Source organism: Anopheles maculipalpis, chromosome 3RL (genome assembly GCF_943734695.1).
Source record: "Anopheles maculipalpis chromosome 3RL, idAnoMacuDA_375_x, whole genome shotgun sequence".
NCBI lineage: Eukaryota > Metazoa > Arthropoda > Insecta > Diptera > Culicidae > Anopheles > Anopheles maculipalpis.
Window position 1 is genome coordinate 47,910,052 of NC_064872.1, and position 27,437 is coordinate 47,937,488.

The following is a 27,437-nucleotide window of genomic DNA, read 5'->3' on the forward strand; positions in this document are numbered from 1 at the left end:
ATGTGCGCTGCATTTCATGGTTTAAATTGCTCGTGGCTATATTTTGGGTATGTTGTAAATAATAATATGACATTAACACTACGATGTAATCGAACTTTATATTCGTTAAACTTGTGTAATAAAGTCAACTAACATGGTTGGCTTGGTCCTGCATCCTGATTATCCTTTTCAGTAGGTTCCAGCGCCATATACTTTGCAGCTTGGCGATAAACATGCCAGATTTGCGCAGACGTTTTAAGTCAGCCATTACAAAAACGGTAACAACACTTTCAAATAACACTATTTTACAAAGATCTCTCAGCTGGACCAACACCCAAGAAATAAACACCTATTAAAACTGAACTGAACTACTAAATACTTTGTGAGATAATGATTTTTCCTGTATTTAAAAAATATGTTTCTTTTAATATCAAAGAGTTACAAACTTCATGGCACCAGAATATTTTTTTCGCTTTCACTTACTCCGCCGTCTGGCGTGATTTCAGACGGTTACGCGTTTAAAAGTACGAGGCGTGTATGTATGCGTTTGTGTGTGAGGTATAGCAGTGCAAGCAAGGGAAAACACCCGGCGTATACACACATGTATCGATACCTTTCAGAACAAAAATTTACTCCGTCTATACTGTCCGTGAGTACGAGAGGAATGACATACGAGTTTGAGCGAAATGTAAAACCAATGCATCGATACGATCTAGACAACATCGATATCGTTGGCAAACAAACATTGCTCGGCCTATCTCGTCTGTAAGTGCGAATGAAACAGTTATACGAGTGTGAACGAAACACAGAATCGTACGGTTACGGCAAATCCAAAGTTCATGACGTCACAGAATACTCGTGCATAAGTGTAAACAAGTGAGCTAGACGATTTAGAGCAAGACACACGCTGTTTTGCCCCGTTCGGTTTGCTTGGGTCGTTTTCGTGTTTTTATTTCTTCTTTTTTTTCCTGTCCAACTTGTGTCACCTTGACTGACAGTCCGTACGTCTATACCTGTCACTACATGAGTTGAACCGCTACAAATTCATTGCTGCACGCCACGTTTTTGGTTCGTCTTCGACTTCCTTCGCCATACCAACCACGTAGTCGTCCAAATAAGCAGGCCGCTTTCCTCGATTTTGCCGAACTGATGACACTGCTTCCTCTTCGTTGTTGTCGTCTTCCACTTGTTCCGCAAAGCCAGTAGTTGTATCAAGGAACAATGAGTCTTCAGAACCAAAGGATCGTATGGAATGATCGCGATCGTTCGACTCAATACACTCGTCGGCCTTTTGCTCTGCGCCAATTTCCTCGTAAACTACAACACTTGGCTTTGTACACTCACTTGTGCTGACCGACTGTTTGTTCTCTTTTTCCAAAAACTTCACATCACGGCTTATTGTGATTCGATCGTTTGCCAGATCAACAAAACGGTAACCTTTTTGTTGATCACAATATCCTACGAATTTTAACTTTCGAGCTTTGCTAGCAAACTCCCAAGCACAACAAAATAGGTAAAGTCGTTGCAAGAATGGGGCTAAAATGGGGCCCTACTTTTGTCGCGATGATTGCCCCGTAGTCAGAAACGTATGGGGCAATTTTGTTTACCACAAACTATGACGTCACAAAATTTTTGACATCATGAAAAATGTGCAAAAAAATTGATTTGTGTATGCTGTTTTTTTCTCTTTCGCCACTGCTTGTTCGTTCTTACATGCTTTTTGCTCTGTTTCTCTTATGGATCAAGGTAGCTGCTTTTGAGCCTGTGTGTAGAAGAGAGATTGAAATATGCAGTACTGTTTTTTTCTGGATATCTAGAGGTGAGCAGGAGAAGTGAGAATTGAACTGTAGAGAGAAGAGATTGAAATATGCAGTACTGTTTTTTCTGGATATCTAGAGGTGAGCAGGAGAAGTGAGAATTGAACTGTGATTCTTAGTGTATAATGCATATTTACCATATGATTTGCTGCGGCGGTGATGCGATGGTCCTTTTTAGCCGTGATAATCTAGTGTGGATCGGAGTAGGTTTTGTTTTACATGCGCTATATAGGATCGCAAGTTAAAGAAAATGTGTTTTTTGTGTACATTCTTGTATTTGTATTTGGTAAATGCAAAACTAGCAAACTATAATGAATATCATTGTTGAGTTTCAATGATCCATGGTTTTGTTAAGAATCGTCGTGGTGGACCGTGATGTAATGCATCGCCTTTATTCATTATCATCTTTTACTATTTAAGCAAAATACCGCTGGACAAACAAACAGATGATATGACGTTTTCATCTGAGTACAACCAATTTGTCAAAGTATTAGGATCGAAAGGTAGCATTCAAATTGCATTTTGTATGGTTTAAACAGCTTTTTATAAACATATTGAAATATTGTGCGTTAGCTACTGACACTGGAAAGGAAAATACTGTTCCAATTGCAAAAGGTATGTTAACGTAGGAAAAATTGTATTAACTACTTTGTTAGTAATGAAGTCCGTCGAAGGATTCCGATTTGTCCGCAGCAAAGTTTTAGCGGTTAAAGGAACTTTAACGTTGGCTTTTTTAAAAAGCTTTCAAATTATGTTTATGGAGCTATGCGACGCGTTGGTGGAAAGTGCGCAGTAACGAATTCCATCAACTATAGACATTTTATCGATAATTTGATTGAACGTATCGTCAGTGTTGATTTCATTCTCATCTCACAGGAAGAACAGCAATCGATGTAGTCAGCCAATTCGACATATTCTTCTTCGGTCTGGTTCATATTTGGTACTGGACTTTGTTCTGGGGTTGGCGATGTGCGCTGCATTTCATGGTTTAAATTGCTCGTGGCTATATTTTGGGTATGTTGTAAATAATAATATAACATTAACACTACGATGTAATCGAACTTTATATTCGTTAAACTTGTGTAATAAAGTCAACTAACATGGTTGGCTTGGTCCTGCATCCTGATTATCATTTTCCGTAGGTTCCAGCGCCATATACTTTGCAGCTTGGCGATAAAACATGCCAGATTTGCGCAGACGTTTTAAGTCAGCCATTACAAAAACGGTAACAACACTTTCAAATAACACTATTCTACAAAGATCTCTCAGCTGGTTCGGTACAAAACCACGGCCCAACCAAACCGAACGGGGCAAAACAGCGTGTGTCTTGCTCTAAATCGTCTAGCTCACTTGTTTACACTTATGTACGAGTATTCTGTGACGTCATGAACTTTGGATTTGCCGTAACCGTACGATTCTGTGTTTCGTTCACACTCGTATAACTGTTTCATTCGCACTTACAGACGAGATAGGCCGAGCAATGTTTGTTTGCCAACGATATCGATGTTGTGTCTAGATCGTATCGATGCATTGGTTTTATATTTCGCTCAAACTCGTATGTCATTCCTCTCGCACTCACGGACAGTATAGACGGAGTAAATTTTTGTTCTGAAAGGTATCGATACATGTGTGTATACGCCGGGTGTTTTCCCTTGCTTGCACTGCTATACCTCACACACAAACGCATACATACACGCCTCGTACCTTTAAACGCGTAACCGTCTGAAATCACGCCAGACGGCGGAGTAAGTGAAAGCGAAAAAAATATTCTGGTGCCATGAAGTTTGTAACTCTTTGATATTAAAAGAAACATATATTTTTTAAATACAGGAAAAATCATTATCTCACAAAGTATTTAGTTGTTCAGTTCAGTTTTAATAGGTGTTTATTTCTTGGGTGTTGGTCCAGCTGAGAGATCTTTGTAAAATAGTGTTATTTGAAAGTGTTGTTACCGTTTTTGTAATGGCTGACTTAAAACGTCTGCGCAAATCTGGCATGTTTTATCGCCAAGCTGCAAAGTATATGGCGCTGGAACCTACGGGAAAGGATAATCAGGATGCAGGACCAAGCCAACCATGTTAGTTGACTTTATTACACAAGTTTAACGAATATAAAGTTCGATTACATCGTAGTGTTATTGTTATATTATTATTTACAACATACCCAACATATAGCCACGAGCAATTTAAACCATGAAATGCAGCGCACATCGCCAACCCCAGAACAAAGTCCAGTACCAAATATGAACCAGACCGAAGAAGAATATGTCGAATTGGCTGACTACATCGATTGCTGTTCTTCCTGTGAGATGAGAATGAAATCAACACTGACGATACGTTCAATCAAATTATCGATAAAATGTCAATAGTTGATGGAATTCGTTACTGCGCGCTTTCCACCAACGCGTCGCATAGCTCCATAAACATAATTTGAAAGCTTTTTAAAAAAGCCAACGTTAAAGTTCCTTTAACCGCTAAAACTTTTCTGTGGACAAATCGGAATCCTTCGACGGACTTTAGTACTAACAAAGTAGTTAATACAATTTTTCCTACGTTAACATACCTTTTGCAATTGGAACAGTACTTTCCTTTCCAGTGTCAGTAGCTAACGCACAATATTTCAATATATTTATAAAAAGCTGTTTAAACCATACAAAATGCAATTTGAATGCTACCTTTCGATCGATCCTTGACAAATTGGTTGTACTCAGATGAAAACGTCATATCATCTGTTTCTTTGTCCAGCGGCATTTTGCTTAAATAGTAAAAGATGATAATGAATAAAGGCGATGCATTACATCACGGTCCACCACGACGATTCTTAACAAAACCATGGATCATTGAAACTCAACAATGATATTCATTATAGTTTGCTAGTTTTGCATTTACCAAATACAAATACAAGAATGTACACAAAAAACACATTTTCTTTAACTTGCGATCCTATATAGCGCATGTAAAACAAAACCTACTCCGATCCACACTAGATTATCACGACTAAAAAGGACCATCGCATCACCGCCGCAGCAAATCATATGGTAAATATGCATTATACACTAATAATCACAGTTCAATTCTCACTTCTCCTGCTCACCTCTAGATATCCAGAAAAAACAGTACTGCATATTTCAATCTCTTCTCTCTACAGTTCAATTCTCACTTCTCCTGCTCACCTCTAGATATCCAGAAAAAACAGTACTGCATATTTCAATCTCTCCTCTACACACAGGCTCAAAAGCAGCTACCTTGATCCATAAGAGAAACAGAGCAAAAAGCATGGAAGAACGAACAAGCAGTGCGAAAGAGAAAAAAACAGCATACACAAATCAATTTTTTTGCACATCTTCATGACGTCAAAAATTTTGTGACGTCATAATTTGTGGTAAACAAAATTGCCCCATCCGTTTCTGACTACGGGGCAATCATCGCGACAAAAGTAGGGCCCCATTTTAGCCCCATTCTTGCAACGACTTTACCTATTTTGTTGTGCTTGGGACCATTCTGTTGCGGCGTGTATGGAGTGGATGTTTGCATTAAAATGCCTTGCTTCCGATAAAAGGATCTTAATTTCTCGTTACAAAACTCACCACCTCCATCTGACCCTATTATTTTCGGTATCTTGCCAAACTGGTTACGCATTAGAATCACAAAATCGATTATCTTGTCTGGTACCTCGGCCTTTGATTTAACTAGGTAAACTGTCGTATACCGGCTAAAATCGTCAATCAGCGTAACGAAATAACGATTTCCACTTGGTGTTTCTTTCGGCATTGGACCGCATACATCACTGTGCACTAGATCTAAAATTTCTTTGGATTCACGCTCTGAAGCTTTCGGAAACTTTGCACGTGAAAGCTTGCCTTCCGCACACGTTTCGCATGTAAACTTTTCCGGACACGAACGCACTTTCGCACCTGTCACTAGATTGTTTTCAAACAGCAACTTTATCGCGGAATGTTCTCTATGCCCGAAACGCTCATGCCACAAATGCCAACAATGATCATTATGCTGTCCCGTTCGCACTATATACGCCGACTCTTGGTTTTGCACGTAAATGTTTCCGTTCAAAAAACCTTGCATCACTATTTTGTCGTTCTTAATAATGTTGCACATATCTTTCGTGAACATAATATTATAGCCCTCGGCACACAAACGAGACACCGACAATAGGTTACTGTTCAAATTGGGAACGTACAAAATGTCTTTGACCACAATTTGGCAAGCAATTCCTTTGTCACTAATACCACGAATCACACCATTTCCGATTCCCGCGGATTTTATTATTTTCCCATCCGCCAACGTGATGGAAACTACATCACTAGCCTGATGCTTCACTACACCTTTTATTAGATTCGGGTCACCACACATATGCCTACTCGCACCGCTATCTCTGACCCAACCATTTTCGCACTTCACCGACGAAAAATTTGCAACGGTTTTTTGTCCTGTTTTACGCTTCTTTAGCAATCCTTCCGAAAATGCCCTGGTTTCCGGCAACGATAGCAGACTGGACCGTGTCGTTTTGGTGAATTCGCGTGAAGGGCTATAACTTCCGGTGACGCACTGCCGACTTCATTTTCCGTTCGACGTCTGAATTCTTCCCGCAACTTACTCATCGCAAATTCCGACGTCAGTTCGACTTCCGGCCGATTTTCCAAAGCAACTATTAAGTTACCATATGACGGTGGGAGGCTGGACAAAATCATTGCCATGAATACACGATCTTTCAACCCTTCGCCCACCATCTCAAGTCGCGTGTGCAATTTCACCATCTCACTTAGATGAGCAGGAAGATTGCCACCTTCACTCAGCCTTAACGTACACAATTTTCTCAACACACATAGAACCGACGGCAGACCGCTACTCTCATGCACCGAGCAAAGAGTGTCCCAAATTTCTTTGGCTGTAGTTTTATTTAATATGTAAACTACCTGGCTGTCCTCAACCGTGGAACTAATCACTGCACGCGCTTTTGCATCACCGGCTATCCATTTCGCATTCGGCATTTCCGGCTTGACCTCTGTGATGTAGCTGGCCAAATCCTGCCGAATCAATTCCATCTCCACCCGGAATTTCCAAATTTCAAAATTGTCTTCTCCCAAACGTGGGAGCACTATTTGGAAAGCCATCGTTTCCTTAAGCCACTTGGACTGGGCCCATAACCTTTTGAACGAAATATGACACAAAAGACACTTGCTGGTTTTCACACTGTTCTTTATTTGTTGTCCAGTTGCTACTGCAATCAAATTGCTTGTATACTCGATATATATATACATCTGACCGTCACCAAGATGTACTAAACCTAGATGTGAAACGTCACATCAATGTAACTATACTATAGGTGTGCCAAACGTTGCTTATAATTAACAATTTCTTCGCCAGATCGGTTTGTATCGTTATCTAGGAAAAGTCTTTAACCGCGATGAAGGTTCGTATACTATTTTTATCACTAGGACCCTCAACAGATGCATCTATTCTTCAACAACACACATCCATCTTCAACAGACACACCAATCAGCCATTAGTTTCAACACGCCTGTTGATCTGTTCTGACATATAACATTTTGCAGATCGCGTTTTATTCTGTGCTGCATCGAGGTGGTTCACGACCGTTCGCGCACCTGTTATCTCTTGATGTTGGGTAGATATTTTACATATATTTGTTGCTTTTAGTTACCTTTCAATAATCGTGAGGATTTTCTTTTTTTTTCTTGAAAAGGATCTTGTGTAGCAGGGAAAGCAATAGACACCCGGGCATCCTGACGCGGGAAGTGCGAGTTAAGCTCACGCGTTTACCTGCTTACTCGTTATGGTTTCTGACCTTGACCGTGACCCATCGATGCAGGCGCATAGGTTTTTATTCTACTTGGTTGGTTGTGTTGTAGGCTACCTGCTGGGTTATTGTGTTATTCTTCTGTACTGTGCTGGCTCTATGTGTGAACTGTTGTCCATCGTTGTTGATTGTAGTTGACCCGGGGAGCCCTTGTCCGGTTCAACGATTGAGACCGGAGGATGCCTACGACTTGATGGAGCAATTACGGATTAATTGAAAACCAGAGGATGCCTCCGACTTAAAAGACCAGACTAGTGGTGTTAGCTTGAATGTTACTTTATTGAGGTTCTTACTTACTAATTTATACTATAAAAATGCTGACCGATCCGCGATCAGCTATAACTTTTAACCTAGTTTTCGATTTATTTGCTCGTGCTTCGATCATTTTTTTTTTAGATTCAGCACTTGCAGCCACGCGCTCGATATTGGGGCGTCAAAAATATTGATCCTCGTGTTCTTCTTTACGTGCAGCATATTGCAATACTTCTGCACTGCATTTTTCGTCTGCAATTACCTACGGTCCAATGACAAAACTAGCCCTCCTGTTAATAATAAAAAGACGATAAGCAGCATGAACAGTGCATGAAAACGGCACGGTAGGTAAACTGTTCAAAAATGTTTTATTCTTTAGATTTCAAACTATCAGCCTAACAGCAATGATTTGCGTTGATTACAGGACCATGAGATTTTTTTCCTAAAGTAGAAATTTTTCAACGGATCTCTTCTTTATGATCAACAGCAATTATCAGATGCGGGTTGTAGCGGTTCAACTCATGTAGTGACAGGTATAGACGTACGGACTGTCAGTCAAGGTGACACAAGTTGGACAGGAAAAAAAAGAAGAAATAAAACACGAAAAACGAGTGGCCGCACAGCGATCCAGACGCAAGGCGAATTCACGTAATTATTTTAATGCGCAAGGAAAACTACAGATATATCGCATTATTGGTGACCCCGACGTGATCGCCTGCCTGAGGAAGATAAGTTTATACTTATTCGGACCATTTTTTTCCAAAAAACATCTGCATCGCTACTCACACACTATTGTGAGTCCACCATTTTGTTAGCAAAAGCTAACCCACGCGGCAACGGCGTCATCGTTTCATAAAGTGGCATCAGCTAAAAAAAGGCAATATCTCACAGCCAGTGTAGACACGTTCCTTCAGGATCATCAATCGCCTGAACGTCTCGCCGATTGTGATTATAATCCTGCTGTGATTTACCAGCCCAGTGATGCCAGTGATGCCCAACGACGAGAACCGGCCTCTACCAGTGGCGGACGCATCACCACCGCCGAATATTCCGATCGCCCCACCACCACAGAATGCTCCGATAGCAGCAACACCGCAGTTGTATGCGGAAGTATGTTCTCTTAAACTCCCCGGATTCTGGATGAGCGCACCCGACAGTTGGTTCATCCAGGCGGAGGCGCAGTTCGACTTGACGCACATTCGGTCTGAGAACACTAAGTACGCGCATCTTCTCGCGTGCTTAACTCCCGACGCGTTGGATAAAGTGATCGATGTCATCCGCTCACCACCGGAGGAAAATCGGTACACCAGCTTGAAACATGCGTTGATGACCAGACTCTCGGCCAGCGAAGAACAACGCATCGGTAAGCTGTTGTACAACGCAGAGATGGGGGACTCTAGCCCATCAGAGTTCCATCGTCGAATGACGCAACTAGTAGGATCGTCAACCGATGTATCGGAAAGGTTGGTAAAGCGTTTGTGGTTAGGCCGATTGCCAAAGGCAATCGAAATTGCGGTAATATCTTTAGGCGAGCGTCCAATGCGTGATATAGTAGAAATAGCTGATAGGATTTGGGAAGCTTCAAAAGGAGCAACGGTGAACGAGTGTGCTGTTGTTTCGGGAAATTCTTCGAACCATGAAATAGCATCTCTACGTTGTGAAATAATGGAGCTAAAAAACCAGATAAAGAAATTAGCTCTATCGCGCGATTGCGGACGTCCTCATGGTCGGTCAGGGTGTCGTGATCGTAATGTAACACGTGGTCGGAATCGATCAAAGTCTCCTAACCTCAAATGTTGGTACCATACACGGTTCGGTAACGCAGCTACTAAGTGTGTTCCCCCATGCAATTTCAAACCAAGAGTGCCAAAAAACGAGTAGGGTTACCAGATGTGGCAGGGTCTGAGTGTGGTTCCCTAGAAACTTGCCGTCTTTTTGTTTTCGACAACATGTCCAAGTTAACCTTTCTGATTGACAGTGGTGCAGAAGTATCGGTCATTCCCAACAACATTTTCGGGAAAATGACGAAATCCAGTGATAGCCTTATCGCCGCCAACGGATCATCCATTGCCGTTTACGGTGTTAAGCTGCTTCAGGTCTCATTAGGTCTTCGTCGCGTATTCCCCCACACTTTCATTCTTGCAGCTGTTAGCCACCCAATCATAGGCGCCGATTTTTTGAAAAAATACGGTTTGCTAGTGGATTTAAAAAACAAAAAGTTAATCGACTCATTAACAAACATAGGAGTTACGGCACGCATTGCCACAATTGAAACGCCCAGTCCCAAACTATTTGTCATTAATAGTAGTTTTTCAAACCTTTTGGATAATTTTCCATCTTTGACAGAGTCTCCTAATTACAACAAACCTGTAAGGCACAACATAGTTCACCATATTCATACCACAGGTCAGCTACCAGTTTCCAAACCTAGAAGATTAGATCCAGTTCGACATAATGCAGCTCTTTCTGAATTTCAGCATATGATGGAATTAGGGATTTGTCAACAATCTTCATCACCTGTGTCCTCACCGTTACACATGGTTGCTAAAAATGATACCGATTGGCGCCCTTGCGGCGATTATCGCAGATTGAACGCTGCAACAATCCCTGACCGGTATCCTATTCCTCACGTTCAAAATTTTTCGATGCACTTAGAAAACTGCAGCATTTTTTCTAAGTTGGATATTGTCCGTGCTTATCATATTATTCCAGTAGCTCCAGGAGACGTGCACAAAACGGCAATAACAACTCCTTTTGGGTTATACGAGTTTCTAAGAATGCCATTCGGGCTTAGGAATGCTGGTGCCACTTTCCAAAGATTTATGGATTCAATTTTTCAGAACTTAACATTTGTCTACGTCTACATAGACGATATCCTCATAGGAAGCAGTTCTCCAGAACAACATAGAGATCATCTCTCCCAAGTGTTAAGGCGTTTAGATGAATTTGACATCAAACTAAAACCATCGAAATGTGTTTTAGGAGTGCCTGAGATAGAATTCTTGGGACACATCATTTCTAAAGATGGCATAGCTCCAGCTCCGGAAAGAGTTAAAGTAATCAGCAATTTTCCACAGCCCACTACTCTAAAACAACTTCAGCGATTCGTAGGAATGGTAAACTTCTACCACCGTTTCATCCCACGCATTGCTGAAATTACAAAACCATTATATCAGTTAATGTCCAGCTGTTCCAAAAATCAAGCAGAAAAGTGGTTTTGGTCACCCGAATGTGACGTTGCTTTTGAAAAGCTTAAGTCGGAAATAGCTGAAACTGTGTTGCTGCATCATCCAAGAAGCAATACTTTGTACAATATTACTACTGACGCTTCGAACGTTGCAGTAGGAGCAGTTTTGCAACAATGGCACAATAGAACCTGGGAACCATTAGCATTTTTCTCTAAACAACTTTCAGAAGCTGAACGTAAATATTCCACATTCGATAGGGAGCTCTTAGCAATTTACTTATCTATAAAACATTTCCGATATTTCGTCGAAGGGAGAGAATTCTCTGTCCTAACAGACCATAAGCCCCTCACAACTGCATTTACCACAAAATCAGAAAAATCTCCTCGCCAATCCCGACACATGGATTTTATAGCTCAGTTCACGACCGACATTAGGTACCTGAAGGGAAAAAGCAACATTTTCGCGGACACGATGTCAAGAATTGGAGACACCAACAGTGTGGAAGCGTTCGATTATGACACTCTGGCCACATCCCAAGGAATGGATAAGGAACTTAAGTACTTAATTCAAAATCAACCATCTAACTCAAAGTATAGATTAGAAAAAGTTTGCATTAATAATCGAGAATTATACTTTGAAGTTTCAACTGGTACCAATCGCCTATATATACCAGACGAATTGAGGTTCAATCTTTTCTGCAAATTACATGGGTTTTCCCATCCTGGGAATAGAGCTTCGAGAAAATTAATTTCTTCAAAATATTTTTGGCCGGCAATGAACAAAAACATTAACTCATGGTGTAAAGCCTGTGAAAGGTGCCAAATCTCGAAAGTAACCAGACACACCCGTTCTCCGTTCCAAGAAATAGATATACCGAAAGGAAGATTTGATCATGTACACTTAGACATCGTAGGTCCTCTTCCTCCATCAGACAACTTCACTTACCTGTTAACTATAATAGACCGGTATACCAGATGGCCAGAAGCAATTCCTCTAACAGATATAACTGCCGAAACAGTTCAAAAACATTTGTAACACAATATATAGCTAGATTCGGATGCCCTCTTATCATTACTACAGATAGAGGAACACAGTTTCAATCTATACTATTTACAGAACTATCAAAACTATTAGGCAGCAATCATTGTAAAACAACAGCATACCATCCTCAAGCGAATGGCATGGTAGAGAGGTTTCACCGCCATTTAAAAGGTGCGCTTATGGCAAACGATATGTCTGAGAAATGGACTGAAAAATTACCGTTAGTGATGCTAGGCATACGATCATGCGCTAAAGAAGACTCAGGATTTTCTCCAGCAGAGTTAGTCTACGGTCAAAGTCTCAGGTTGCCAGCAGATTTTTTCGCGTCACCAGGAAACGAACCAACAGACATCAACGATTTTGTAAGTCGTCTTAGAAACGCTTTTAAATCCATATCCCCTTCTGTACCAAGACAATCCACTGCGAGCAGTTACGTGCATAATGATTTAAGCTCATGCAAGCAAGTTTATGTTAGAGTCGATAGGGTCAAAACAGGACTACAACCTCCTTATGAAGGGCCTTATACAGTCCTCAAAAGGCTTAGGAAATATTTCATATTAGATATGAAAGGGAAGAATACGTCGGTAAGCATTGATCGACTAAAGCCTGCTTACAAAATGGAGGTGATAACATCAAATCCTTCGAAGAGGGTGAAATTCAATCTCCGATTCCCCAGGGGGGAGTAGATGTAGCGGTTCAACTCATGTAGTGACAGGTATAGACGTACGGACTGTCAGTCAAGGTGACACAAGTTGGACAGGAAAAAAAAGAAGAAATAAAACACGAAAAACGAGTGGCCGCACAGCGATCCAGACGCAAGGCGAATTCACGTAATTATTTTAATGCGCAAGGAAAACTACAGATATATCGCATTAGGGTCATTTAAAATACTCACACTCTTTGGATAGTTATGCATCGCTAGATCCAAAACTTGCGGAATATGTCGCGAAACAAGGGACATATTTTTGGAGCTGGTCCTGCAGCGAGATGCGACAACGCTGCATAGAATTATCAACCAGCATGTGGCTCCCGGGAGTACGATATTAACGGATGGTTGGAGAGGATATATCGGGCTTGACCAATATGGTTTCGTCCATTAAACCATCAACCATTCTGAAAATTTCGTCGATCCGAACGAAGCTTTTATCCATACGCAGAACATTGAAAATCTGGGGCGTCCGGTGAAGCCCTTCCTAAGATCCAAGGGCAGTAATCGTGGATCATTAATATCTTACCTTCGGGAGTACCAGCTGAAACGGCAGAACCAGAACAGCTTCCTTAGTGTTTTACATGCTATCAAAGCTGTTCAGGAATTTCGGTAAGTTTCTTGTTGTTAATTATAATTTTAATATCATTTGTATATTTTCTTTCACATGCATTTTAATAACACCATTTCCTTCCAGCTGGCTAGCTAACGACAAATCAGTATCATTTAATGTCCGAATATGGAAAATGATTCTTTCCAATGTTAGTTTGGTTCCAATGTTAGTTTGGAACTCCGTATCATATCTCCACGTGGTGCTCAGCTGGAATATGATGTTAGCTATGAACGATCATATACGAACAGGATCGAGGGACTTTGTTATTATAATGCCCATATTATTTTTCATATTTATTTAGCTTAGATAATGCAATGATTTTTCTATCAATCTACGAGGGCTGACAATAAAGTAAGGTCTCCAATTTTTTTTATAGAAAATGACATTTATTTACAAAAAGCGATACACCGTTGGAAAGGCCAAGGTCTTGGCTACTTTTCTACATAATCGCCATTTTTTTCCAACACCTTGCGCATCCCCACGATGAACTTGTCTATGCCGGCAGAATACCACTCTCCGTCCGCCTCGCGCAGCCAGGTGTTGACCTCTTTCTGAACCTCCGCGTCACTTTCAAAGCTGTTTCGGCACCCATCAGGCAGAAACTTTGTAATACTGCAAGTTGTTCACAAGGATATTTCGTGTAGGAGGAGTGGACAAGGACAAGGAGCACAAGGAGGAGTGTGTAGCAGCGGTTTCGCTGCTACACACTCCTCCAAGCTTCTCTTCCAAGTCCCTAATTGTCGCACGGCGGTTTTTGAGCATTTCTGCCTCCACTGCTTGAACAATCGCATCCGAGACCGACGGTCGGCCACTTCTCTCCTCGTCGTGAACATTAGTTTTTTATTTCCATACACTTTTCCCCGTAAACTTCAACTAGTTGACGATGGATTTCAATAGGTGTCACCTTTTTCGCACTCAAAAAACGTATTACAGAACGTAATTCGCACTTGGACGCTGACGCGAGGGGTACCTCCATCGTTGACGGCTGCTCAGCCAAAACTGAGCTGTCGGGGAAGCCTCACCCAGCAGTAAAATGGTAGTGAGGGAACCAAGGAACCCGGCGGTGTTGCCAGATTTCGCCTAGCGCGTGATCCGGCGAAGTTGCAGCGTTGGAGACCTTACTTTATTGTCAGCCCTTGTATTGTTACTTTGCGAATTGTATAGACTCTGGTAAGAACGTTTAAGAACGTTATAAGTAGTCACGAATAGAATGAGATAACTGATTTTAAAACCAAAACTTATCAAACTTAAAACTACCAATTGTGACATCAGTGGTGGTGGCAATCGTAGAACCAAATAGAATCTGTATACCAACTACTATTTCGACGATTCACCCCATAAGAAGCCCGTTATCGAATCCCTCTTATACGATACACCTTATATGGTACACCTTACACCCAGGCGGCCGCCTATTCTGCGCACCGATAGATCCGCCACGATATAGCGAAGCATAGTTAGAAGGATGGTCAATTTCCTTTTGACACTAATGCACTCATTCATTTAATTTAAACACCAAAGCTATCAATACCAATTTTGTTTAACCATCTAGTTGCTAGTTTCTTCCAAGTGGATCGATGCTACAGACGAAAAAGAATCTCCTGTTTCGTTGAAAGAGTAACCTTTTTTCTCAATATTAAACTTTCCACAAGTTCGGTGTGAGTATGTTAAATGACCGGAATCTGATGATTGCTGTTGATCATAAAGAAGAGATCCGTTGAAAAATCTCTTCTTTAGGAAAAAATCTCATGGTCCTGTAATCAACGCATACCATTGCTGTTAGGCAGATAGTTTGAAATCTAAAGAATAAAACATTTTTGAACAGTTTACCTACCGTGCCGTTTTCATGCACTGTTCATGCTGCTTATCGTCTTTTAATTATTAACAGGAGGGCCAGTTTTGTCATTGGACCGTAGGTAATTGCAGACCAGAAATGCAGTGCAGAAGTATTGCAATATGCTGCACGTAAAGAAGAACACGAGGATCAATATTTTTGACGCCCCAATATCGAGCGCGTGGCTGCAAGTGCTGAATCTAAAAAAAATATGATCGAAGCACGAGCAAATTAATCGAAAACTAGGTTAAAAGTTATAGCTGATCGCGGATCGGTCAGCATTTTTATATAAATTAGTATAAATTAGTAAGTAAGAACCTTAATAAAGTAACATTCAAGCTAACACCACTAGTCTAGTAATTTGAAGTCGGAGGCATCCTCTGGTTTTCAATTAATCCGTAATTGCTCCATCAAGTCGTAGGCATCCTCTGGTCTCAATCGTTGAACCGGACAAGGGCTCCCCGGGTCAACTACAATCAACAACGATGGACAACAGTTCACACATAGAGCCAGCACAGTACAGAAGAATAACACAATAACCCAGCAGGTAGCACACAACACAACCAACCAAGTACAATAAAAACCTATGCGCCTGCATCGATGGGTCACGGTCAAGGTCAGAAATCATAACGAGTAAGCAGGTAAACGCGTGAGCTTAACTCGCACTTCCCGCGTCAGGATGCCCGGGTGTCTATTGCTTTCCCTGCTACACAAGATCCTTTTCAAGAAAAAAAAGAAAATCCTCACGATTTTTGAAAGGTGTTGTGTTTTAGTTATTACGAGGAGTTCTATAACTTTATTATAACATTAAGGGAAAAATACAAACGAGAACAATGCGAAGGAAACTGATTGAACAAGAGAAACATGGTGTCGCATCCCGGGGTGCAAAATTGGTCGCAGTCGGGTCCGACGGCAGTCGAGCCCGTTCCATTTCCCCGTCAACCCGCAACCCGTTCCCGAATTGCGTTCCATTATCTGTCACTACGGTGAGAGGTACTCCGTATGATGCGAAAAGCTCATCAAGGATCTTTATCGTTGCTTCAGCTGTAGTTGAGTGTGTTACTTTCATCTCAACCCACTTGCTATATGCATCGACGATGTTCAGCAACATGGCGCCTGCAACGGGTCCAGCATAATCAATATGCACACGCTCCCAGGGACTGGATGGGTACTCCCAGTGGTGTTGATTAAACTTAGGAGGTGCTGTTGCTGTCTGTGCGCATTCATGGCAGGCTTTGACCAGCTGTTCGATGTCTTTGTCAATCCCTGGCCAGTAAACATATGATCGTGCGAGTGACTTCATTTTCACCATTCCTATATGTGCTGCGGTAAGGTCTTGAAGTATTGCCGGACGCAAGATATCTGGAATGACTACTCTGTGTTCATACAGCAAACAATTAGCGACCATGTTGTACTTTGCTTCAGGTGCTTTATATCCGAAATATATATATTCGAATTCATCTTGATCGTCATTTCCTCCCTTCCGAAGAGAAAGACTGTGGACATCACAATGTTTTCCGAAACTAGGTATGCGGGAACAATAGTCGGCATTTTTGTTTGCGTTTGTCGATCGGTACACCACATCGAAATTAAAGTGCGCTAGGTAGTCTGCGTAGTTTGCCATGCGGCTTATGCAAAGTGTTGGCAGCGACTTTTCGGGATGCAGAATCTGCGTCAGTGGTTTGTGGTCCATTATGAGGGTGAACTTCCGTATATACAGGTTTTAAAAAAACTTTTTCACGGCCCACACTATTGCGAGAGCTGCTTTATCAATAACTGGGTATCGTTGCTCTGTTGCTGACATGGTATAGCTTGCGTACGCTATGGGTCGTTCTGTCCCGTTACTTAGCCGGTGCGAAAGTACTGCTCCGAACCCAGTCTTACTTGCGTCAGTTGCCAACACTAAGGGTAGTGTTGGGTCGTACTGCATAAGGACTTGCGGTGAAACTAGGATGCTTTTGATATCGCGGTAGGTTTTTTCAGATTCAGTTGTTCACTAGAAAGACTCTGCTGACAGCATTTCGCGTAAAGCTTTTGTTCTCGTTGATAGGTCGGGTATGAACGCAGAATAATAGATAGCTTTACCAAGAAATAGTTGGAGTTCTTCGGGAGTAGACGGTTTTGGTGCATCTCGAATCGCTTCAATGTGTTTTGTGGATTTGTGAAGACCTTCGCGATCAATACGATGCATAGAATTATCAACCAGCATGTGGCTCCCGGGAGTACGATATTAACGGATGGTTGGAGAGGATATATCGGGCTTGACCAATATGGTTTCGTCCATTAAACCATCAACCATTCTGAAAATTTCGTCGATCCGAACGAAGCTTTCATCCATACGCAGAACATTGAAAATCTGGGGCGTCCGGTGAAGCCCTTCCTAAGATCCAAGGGCAGTAATCGTGGATCATTAATATCTTACCTTCGGGAGTACCAGCTGAAACGGCAGAACCAGAACAGTTTCCTTAGTGTTTTACATGCTATCAAAGCTGTTCAGGAATTTCGGTAAGTTTCTTGTTGTTAATTATAATTTTAATATCATTTGTATATTTTCTTTCACATGCATTTTAATAACACCATTTCCTTCCAGCTGGCTAGCTAACGACAAATCAGTATCATTTAATGTCCGAATATGGAAAATGATTCTTTCCAATGTTAGTTTGGTTCCAATGTTAGTTTGGAACTCCGTATCATATCTCCACGTGGTGCTCAGCTGGAATATGATGTTAGCTATGAACGATCATATACGAACAGGATCGAGGGACTTTGTTATTATAATGCCCATATTATTTTTCATATTTATTTAGCTTAGATAATGCAATGATTTTTCTATCAATCTACGAGGGCTGACAATAAAGTAAGGTCTCCAATTTTTTTTATAGAAAATGACATTTATTTACAAAAAGCGATACACCGTTGGAAAGGCCAAGGTCTTGGCTACTTTTCTACATAATCGCCATTTTTTTCCAACACCTTGCGCATCCCCACGATGAACTTGTCTATGCCGGCAGAATACCACTCTCCGTCCGCCTCGCGCAGCCAGGTGTTGACCTCTTTCTGAACCTCCGCGTCACTTTCAAAGCTGTTTCGGCACCCATCAGGCAGAAACTTTGTAATACTGCAAGTTGTTCACAAGGATATTTCGTGTAGGAGGAGTGGACAAGGACAAGGAGCACAAGGAGGAGTGTGTAGCAGCGGTTTCGCTGCTACACACTCCTCCAAGCTTCTCTTCCAAGTCCCTAATTGTCGCACGGCGGTTTTTGAGCATTTCTGCCTCCACTGCTTGAACAATCGCATCCGAGACCGACGGTCGGCCACTTCTCTCCTCGTCGTGAACATTAGTGCGCCCGGAATTGAACTCGCGGCTCCACTTACGCACGTTTTTTATTTCCATACACTTTTCCCCGTAAACTTCAACTAGTTGACGATGGATTTCAATAGGTGTCACCTTTTTCGCTCTCAAAAAACGTATTACAGAACGCAATTCGCACTTGGACGCTGACGCGAGGGGTACCTCCATCGTTGACGGCTGTTCAGCCAAAACTGAGCGGTCGGGGAAGCCTCACCCAGCAGTAAAATGGTAGTGAGGGAACCAAGGAACCCGGCGGTGTTGCCAGATTTCGCCTAGCGCGTGATCCGGCGAAGTTGCAGCGTTGGAGACCTTACTTTATTGTCAGCCCTCGTAGCTGGTATATTGGCCGCACCGTATACAGCTCTGGTTGGTCGAATAAGTCCATGTGTTATTGTGTTCAAGGTTAAAACATGACGGAAATGTTTGTCTATCGGGAGGTGGGTATACGCATCGGTGACGTCTAGATGACAAAAGAGAGCAGCTCCTTTCATTCGGTTAAAAATGTCCTCAATTCTTGGAATCGGGTGCTCATCTATGATCATAAGTGGGTTTACCGTGGGTTTGTAGTTACCGGTTATTCTGAGCTTTACATTTTTCTTCACCACTACATGTGTTGGTGATGCCCATTCTGAATAATTGACCTTTTCGTAAAACCCGGACCTTATCTTTTTTTCAATCTCCTCAGCATATCGATCCCTTAATGCGTGAGGAACGTCACGTGCTTTAGCAAACACTGGGGTTGCGTTTTCCCGCAAGTGCACTCTTGCTGGGGGGCCCATAAGCTTACCTGCAGTTTCGTAGAAGACATTGGCAAAGCTGTCCAACAATCTCGTTAGCTGCGTTTCACGATCTGGATTCAATGTGTTATCAATCACTGAATGAATGGATGTATGCGCTGAGAACATATTATTCAAATCAATCTGATCTGCAAAATGTGCAATCCATTCTCGCCCCATGAGAGTATCGTATACTCCGTATACTACATAGAGTTGTTCCTTTCGTGTGATTGTACCAATCGTTACGTTTACCCACATACGACCGATACAGTTAACCTGATGCCCGGTGTAACTGGAGAATCGTCGATCGCTCGGCTGTAAAATCAAGTGTGGTTTGCCCGCAAGGTGGTTTCTGCTATAATACCGCAAAGTTCCACACAGTGAAACCGGCGAATCTACAGCGAAGCTCTTCCTTGGACGAAACATCCGTTCACGTCTCGATTTGGTCCGTCCACAACCATTACAAGCAATTGGTTTGCTACCGTGTGCCTTGCTAGATGGTGTGTTTCGTGGTGCGTTCGCATGTAGTTTGTTTTGCGTGTTCCTGCACTTCTGCGGTTTCTTCACATTTGGTTTTTCAAAACCTAGTCTGTTAGTCGATTCGGGAGTGGATGTCGTTTTGATATCCCGAGCTATATTGTGCGTTGCCTCTAACGCGAGAGCTATGTCGAGGGCTTCCTGGAAGGAGGATGGATTTTTTGCGATGATTTCATCGCAGATGTCTCGTTCTAGCAAGCCATACAGCATTTGCTCAACGAGCATGCGATCCAAAAAAATCTCCATATTCGCAAAAGGCTGACCCTTTGCTTTAAGCGTAGCACATATTGTGCTATTGTTTCGCCCTTTTGCTGTACGACTGTCCGATATTTAACGCTTTCAACATATTTGTTCTTCTTATCGTCCCAGTGGGGTACCAATGTTTTAAACAATATCTTGTGGCAGCCTTGGTGCGATCAAAAACTTTAACGACATGTTGAGTTCAGCACCCATATACACACGAGCATCCGCGTACTGTGCTTCCGGAATGTTACTCAGTTGTAGCGCCCACTCTAATCGATCAAAGTAGTTGGTGCTTTTGGATGAGACGTTTCGACATTTTCACTTGGACGACGTAGGGTTGCACTTACTTGTTCGACGGCGGGCCCTATGGATGCCTTAAAAGCCTGGGTGAGCATTACAGAGAATGCTTCTATCAGTTCCTTGTTCTGGTTTTCCATCGTTCTCCTCACTTTACGGCATATAGTGAAAGTTATATTCTTGAAGAAAAGTTATCCGCACGTGGTGATGCTAACCTCACTTTTCGCTCTGGGATGTGTGTGTGATGTATCGATTGTTGTATCAGCCGGTGTCTCACTTTACCACTGATTCCGATGTATCCGACACGTATCCTGTACTATCCCACTTCTGACACAAAAAGTGTTGTGTTTTAGTTATTACAAGGAGTTCTATAACTTTATTATATCATTAAGGGAAATATACAAACGAGAACAATGCGAAGGAAACTGATTGAACAAGAGAAAAATGGTGTCGCATGCTGCAGATTATTACGACGCGCGGGAACGATCATCCTGTCAAAGTGACAGTGACCCAATCATCACTTTCCTAAGGTTGATACATAACAAAAGGTAACTAAAAGCAACAAATATATGTAAATTATCTACCCAACATCAAGAGATAACAGGTGCGCGAACGGTCGTGAATCATCTCGTTGCAGCGCAGAATAAAACGCGATCTTCAAAATGTTATACAATTCTAACCACTGTAAAAAGTTCAATTAAATTCAATTTCCGAAGTCATAAGGCCGAAACACGTTCTTCACTATTCGCTTTCCCAACAGAAGTGACGTCTCTCCTTTATTTCACCAGGTTGTTCCACATTTTGACATTTGACATATCCACGTTTGACAATTGTGCTTGACCAAGATATTTAGCCGGTTTTGCTTGAAGCAGGATGTTTACAGCTCGGCTATCCTGACTTGGGAATTGCCCTCAATTCCCCCTTGACTATGTGCAAACTGATGCAGAGTCTGCATCTTGCGACATCCACTTCCTTAGTTTATCTGATTCGAGTACACCATCGTAGGGAATTTGAGTTTGTTGTGCTCCATCAATGTCTCGTATTACATATCTGTCATTTGGCAAACACTTGTGTACTACATAAGGTCCCTTGAACCTGGCTATTAGTTTCTTATTTACATTTACGCTAGTGTCTAGATTGCGGATCATAACGAGATCTCCTAATTGGAATTTTACAGCTGGGCGGTGCTTTTTTGCAAATTGTTCCTCATTTATAATCTGCGATTGAATTATGTTTTCATGAGCTTTGCTTCGAATAAATGTCAAATCTCTTTCTACGGGGTTTTTTGTTTCAAGGAATTCCGTTATTTCGTCTATTATAGGGTCACGCTGGTCTGTTCCGAAAAGTAGCATTGAAGGTGTAAAATCTGTCGAAGAGTGTACTGTATTGTTCAGGGCATATTCTATTGAACGTAATTTCTTAGTCCAATCGGAATGATCACGCGGGTCTGTTTCTTTGCTTAGCATTGGTCGTAATACTCTATTTACACGCTCCACCTGACCATTAGCCTGCGGAGAAGCTGTAGCCGTAAGGACATGATTAATACCACGACTCGACAAAAACCTACTAAATTCATTTGACGTGAAACATGTGCCTCGATCGCTTATTACTCTTTTAGGACGGCTGTAATATGAAAAATACTGCTCCAGTGCATTACAAACACCACGACTAGTCGTTGATGATGTTGGATAGAGCTTCGTGAATTTCGTGAATGAATCAATGACAACTAAAATGTATTTTTTCTGTGATAGTGTTGTAGGTAGAGGGCCTAAATGGTCTATATGTATTGTATGGAATGGAATCTGAGCTTTTGGGATACTGTGTAAGTTTCGTTGATTATGTCGTGTAGGTGCGGAGTAAATGATACATTTCAGACAATTCCGAATGAAATTCTCGACTCGCGTTTTCATTAAGGGGAACCAATAGATCTTACTAATTGAAGCACAACATTTGTCGACTCCAAGATGCCCTATTTTCTCATGAATGCAACGGATGACATTGTTTATCATTTCTTTTGGAACTAGTAGTTGGATTTTATTAGCATATGGTTGTCTATATACTACGCTGTCCTTTAATATATATCCTTGAACAGGACCTGATTCTAATTTTGTCTTCAGTAGTTGTATATCATTATCTCGAGATTGTGCAATCTGTAATTGATAGTCAATGTCCAAAGTTTCGATTGCAGTTGCTGCCTGTTTACGACTCAATGCATCGACATGACACATTGAGTTTCCCGGCCGATGAATTATTGAGTACTCATAGTTCGCAAAAACAACGACCAACGTGCTATCTTCGCCGAGGTATTTCGATTCTTTAGTGTTTCCACCAGTGAATTGCAATCAGTTACAATTTTGATGGGTATCCCATGGACATAAGAATGAAACCGTTTTAATGCATAGATAATTGATAAGGTCTCTAATTCATAACTATGCAGCTTGCTTTCGTCAGCCGAAGCTGTCTTTGAGAAGTATGCGACTGGGTGGAGTTTGCCATCACTCTGTCTTTGAAGCAACACTGATCCAAAACCAGTTGAACAGGCATCGCAACTCAGTTTCCTTGGTAGGGTCATACACAGATAGCACAGGGGCCTCAATCAATTTCTTCTTTAGAGTTTCAAATGAATTAATGCATTTCTCATCAAAACGGAACAATACATTATCTTTCAATAAATTCGTCAATGGTTTTGCTATGACTGAAAAAGAGGGTACGAATCTTCTAAAAAATGAAAATAAACCTAAACATTGCTGTACTTGTTTTCTATTTTGTGGTCGTGGGTAGTTAGTTATAGCCGTGAGATGTTGTTCACTCGGGCGTATACCTGAAACGTTTGCTCGATAGCCTAAATAATCTAGTTCACTAAACCCGAACTTACACTTGTCCAACCGAAGTTGTAAGCCGTTCCTTTTTAAGGTCTGCAAAACTGCTTTAACTATGTCGAGGTGTTCTTGAAACTCAGTTGAAGCTATGATAATGTCATCAATGTAGACAACAAGGACCCCTTTCTCGATAAATTCCCTTAGGACTTAATTTTGTTACTTAAATCTTGTCCTACTTCAAATTCGTGTACAACATTAGAAACATCTATGGCACATATTTCAAGAAATGCGTCTTCAATAGTATCGGATTCAGAAAGGGATGGGTTTTCTTGTTTTGAAATTACTTTGCTTCCTAAGTCCTTAGAAATGCCCAAATCTTTGATCAGTTTTCGAACGCATGGTATTAAGAAAGAATGAGTTTTTGATTTTAAATTCAGAAGTTCAGTTTTATCATATTTATAAGTCTTAAAATATGCGAGACTGACATTTAGTTTAGGCAAAGCATCTTCACCGATAATGAGAGACCACGACATGCTTTGTTTGGGTAGTATAATAAATTCAACAGTCATTTGCAAATTTCTGTACTTGATTTGACATTCCACTAATCCCAGCGACATCAAGCTGTTATTTCCAAGTCCGCAATACCCTGAACGTATCGGTGTTGTTGTGCAACATTTGGGCACTAATTCCTCGTTTATAAAGTTCCTAGGGCTTCCTGAATCAAAAAGAGACAGCACATGTGGAATTTGCCCAATTGGTTCATTCGAAAGCATAAAAGTTAGACCTACCTCCTGAATTGACTGAATCGGTTGGGCGTACTCTAATTCCCCATCTTGCTGAACAGCTGCTGAAGTTGATGAGACACGACGTGGACAGTCCCGATTGACATGTCCCATCTCATGGCACGTGAAACATGATCCGTTCGGTCGACGTGGTGAAGGACAGGAACTTTGATAATGACCATATTTTGAGCAATTGTAGCATCTTGTTTGCTGGATATCACCTGCTTCTTTACCGCCCTTATTTGGTTGGTTAATAGGTCCGGTTGATGACGGCGTTGCAATATTACGTGGGCGAATTTGTTCATATCGTTTGAGTAACTGCTGCAATTCATCCATAGATCTAGCGGCGAAACGAATTGATGCGGTGTTGATGGGATCACCGATTCCATCAATGATGATGTTGATCAATTCTTCTTCTGGGATCGGTGTATCACAAGCCAAGGTCTGCATGTCCAGGATATAGCTGATGATGGATTCATTCCGGGCAAGTCGTCGTGCTCTAAGCTGCTTGTACGTACTTTCAACCGATTTGATTTTGCTGAAAGTTTGTATCAAACGATCTTTCAGCTCATGATAGGTTGCAACATCGAGTGATTTCGCGAATTTAGCTGCCGTTCCAGTAAGCAATCGACGTGTACAGTGGAACTTATTCGTGTCATCCATATTATATGGAAGGAAGACTCGCTCCAGTTCCTTAAACCACCGCTCAATGTGATCACTATTGTCACCACCAAATGTATCTACAAATTCTTCGAATTTGATGACTGCTGGTTGTAGCCCCGAAGAAACAGTAGCTGGGGCTTTTAGAGCTGCGATTTTCTGTTGCAGCTCAAGAATCTCGATTTTCTTTTTCAGCAACTCTATTTCGTGATTTGCATCGGTGATGGCGTTTGTTGAGTTCAGGACTAAGCTCAAACCACGTGGAACCGTACTGTTCTTTTCACTGTACAAAATGGCGGCGGCGGCGTCTCTTTCATCGGGCAACATGGCGGTGGCGGCGTCGTTTTCATCTGACAACATGGCTGCAGCATTATCGCTGTTCGGATCACTATGTACAGCGACTGCATTCTCCAATTTAGCACTTCCAATAACAGCTGGCACTTCAATTTCTGCGGTTCCCATCGTTGTTTTATAAAGCTCACGTATTTGTGTGATGGTAGCAGTAAGCGGCACAGAAATGGCTGCATGTTCCAATGCGCACAGCATTTCATCTTTTGTCAACATTTTGGCTAACACTCTCTTCACGAAGAAGGCTACAAACTACACCTTTGTACGCTCAAAATGTTCACTTAATAGGCTCTGGTAATCCCACTTCTGAGTTGTAAAAAGTTCAATTAAATTCAATTTCCGAAGTCATAAGGCCGAAACACGTTCTTCACTATTCGCTTTCCCAACAGAAGTGACGTCTCTCCTTTATTTCACCAGGTTGTTCCACATTTTGACATTTGACATATCCACGTTTGACAATTGTGCTTGACCAAGATATTTAGCCGGTTTTGCTTGAAGCAGGATGTTTACACCACTAACAAGGATCAGAACAGTTCAACAGGCGTGCTGAAACCACACTAACAGTCCCAGCATGGTTGATTGAATGTCTGATTGGTGTGTCTGTTGAAGATGGATGTGTGTTGTTGAAGAATAGATGCATCTGTTGAGGGCCTTAGTGATAGAAATAGTATACGAACCTTCATCGCGGTCAAAGACTTTTCCTAGATAACGATACAAACCGATCTGGCGAAGAAATTTCCACTACATCATCCAGTTGTCGATTCGTTGAAATGGAAGCGGTTTGGCTCCGGTTCACGAAAGCTTTAACTGCTGAAATATTGACCCTACTTAATGATTATTGGTTAACTGAATATGGACCGAGAGCACCGGCAACACGGTTACACCGATACACATGAGTGTAGCGCTTGCAGCATTGCACTTTTTTTTACGAAATCGCTTTCGATTTCTAAGCCGAACATATCTAAGATAAACTGGAAAGCGCAGATACCAGTGTTAACTGTTGCACACCGTTTGGCATTATTGTCTCAACTCGCCTGATCATTTCTTTCAACAATATATACATGTTTAGCTGTGATAACTTATTTTCTTTCACAAATTTTCGGAAGCATCACAGCATCACATCTGGGTCGAACGTTACATATAGTTTGATGAAGCCAAAATGAAACCGCACTATTGCAAATAAATTAAAGACACTTCACTTTATTACACTCAACTTACACTTAAGGTACGCCACACAAATAGAAACGCTTACGAATCTGCCTAGGAATTGTTGGCCAAGAAGACGAATTGTATCGGTTGTCCCTGGCAAGGATGGACAAGTTAGACAGGCGACAGTTGAAGCCACAAGCGGAACGTACGTAAGACCTGCACACAAAATAGCAGTTTTGGATGTTACAGTCTTATAGAAAACCGCGTGGTTCCAACGGAGCAAGAAAAAAAAACATCAACGTGACACACAAACACACATAAGTACACGACACGTAACTGACAGGACTACACACGCGATAACTGACAGGGTATAGGAAGTGAAGCCACGGTTGATAGCTTAGATAAGAGAAAGGAGAGGTTGCGTCATCACGTAAGGCGGGTTAAGCGTTTCAAGCGTTTACGGGCTGTAGTAGATTAAACTTTAAACGCAGATAAGATAAAGGAGAGGTCGGGTCACTACGGCGGGTTAAACGTTTCAAGTGTTTACGGGCTGTAGACGATTAGATTATTCAACCGTGGCACACTTGGGGAGACAATGTTGGAAACTTTATAAGGTTCCCAACGCCCTGTCAGTTAGGAGGCACGAAGAAGAACAGAAGAGATAAGAAGGAACAGAAAAGGGCAGGACGATCCTGCCCCGGGATCAGTTAGGGAACGATCGATTCATTCGAAAACTTATCACGAGCGGATAAAGATCGGAAAGCTAATATAAGCGCGTGCGAAGAGCGGACTAATTTTTTGGCTCTCTTTATTGTATGTCAAGAGCTTAGTAATAAAGAAAAAGCTCAGCTACACTGAAAAGGCAAAAGAAGCCGCTCGTTTTTTAACAATCAGGTTGTGATGAAAAACTTATGCTAACATCTTTATGAAGGTAAATTTCCTACATCAAGGGAGGATGTCCAGAAGGTGGAATCCCCGTTAAATGTGACTTAACGAGGAACATCGACTGGACGAGATACGGTGAATTAGTAGCCGCTTCGCTTTCTCTTGACTTGGAAGATTTGTCTCCAGTTCAGGAGTACGAAAAACTTGTTTCACTTATAAACAAGTGCGCTCTTGAGGCCCAAACAAGGCGCTCCCACCAAGCAAGGACATTCAAAAAACCTCCCACTCCTTGGTGGGACAAGGATTGCCAAGCGGCTTTTAACAAGAAGC

At 41.7% G+C, this 27,437-nt stretch overlaps 3 protein-coding genes across 3 annotated transcripts in view; all 3 read right to left on the minus strand.

Annotated features, from left to right (window-relative positions):
• The window catches only part of LOC126562687 (bifunctional methylenetetrahydrofolate dehydrogenase/cyclohydrolase, mitochondrial), a 394,759-nt gene that overhangs the window by 276,835 nt on the left and 90,487 nt on the right, over nt 1-27,437 (minus strand). The window lies entirely within an intron of this gene.
• The window catches only part of LOC126563006 (protein DPCD), a 194,031-nt gene that overhangs the window by 48,729 nt on the left and 117,865 nt on the right, over nt 1-27,437 (minus strand). The window lies entirely within an intron of this gene.
• LOC126560694 (uncharacterized) lies at nt 21,391-22,692 on the minus strand. Its single transcript, XM_050216652.1, has 3 exons — nt 22,532-22,692; nt 21,906-22,018; nt 21,391-21,737 (listed from the first exon to the last, which is right to left on the minus strand). Exons 1-3 carry the CDS (start codon nt 22,690-22,692, stop codon nt 21,391-21,393), a joined length of 621 nt encoding a protein of 206 aa, XP_050072609.1.

Bases quoted from the DNA above. Each gene is read 5' to 3' on its own strand.
- LOC126560694 (XM_050216652.1), bottom strand. From the start codon at position 22,692: ATGTGTCATGTCGATGCATTGAGTCGTAAACAGGCAGCAACTGCAATC. The intron at 22,019-22,531 runs CAGCGTAGTATA...TAGGTTTTTGTC, and splicing joins CAAGGATATATATTAAAGGA to GAGTCGTGGTATTAATCATG. The intron at 21,738-21,905 runs GTGATCATTCCG...AAAACCCCGTAG, and splicing joins AAGCAAAGAAACAGACCCGC to AAAGAGATTTGACATTTATT.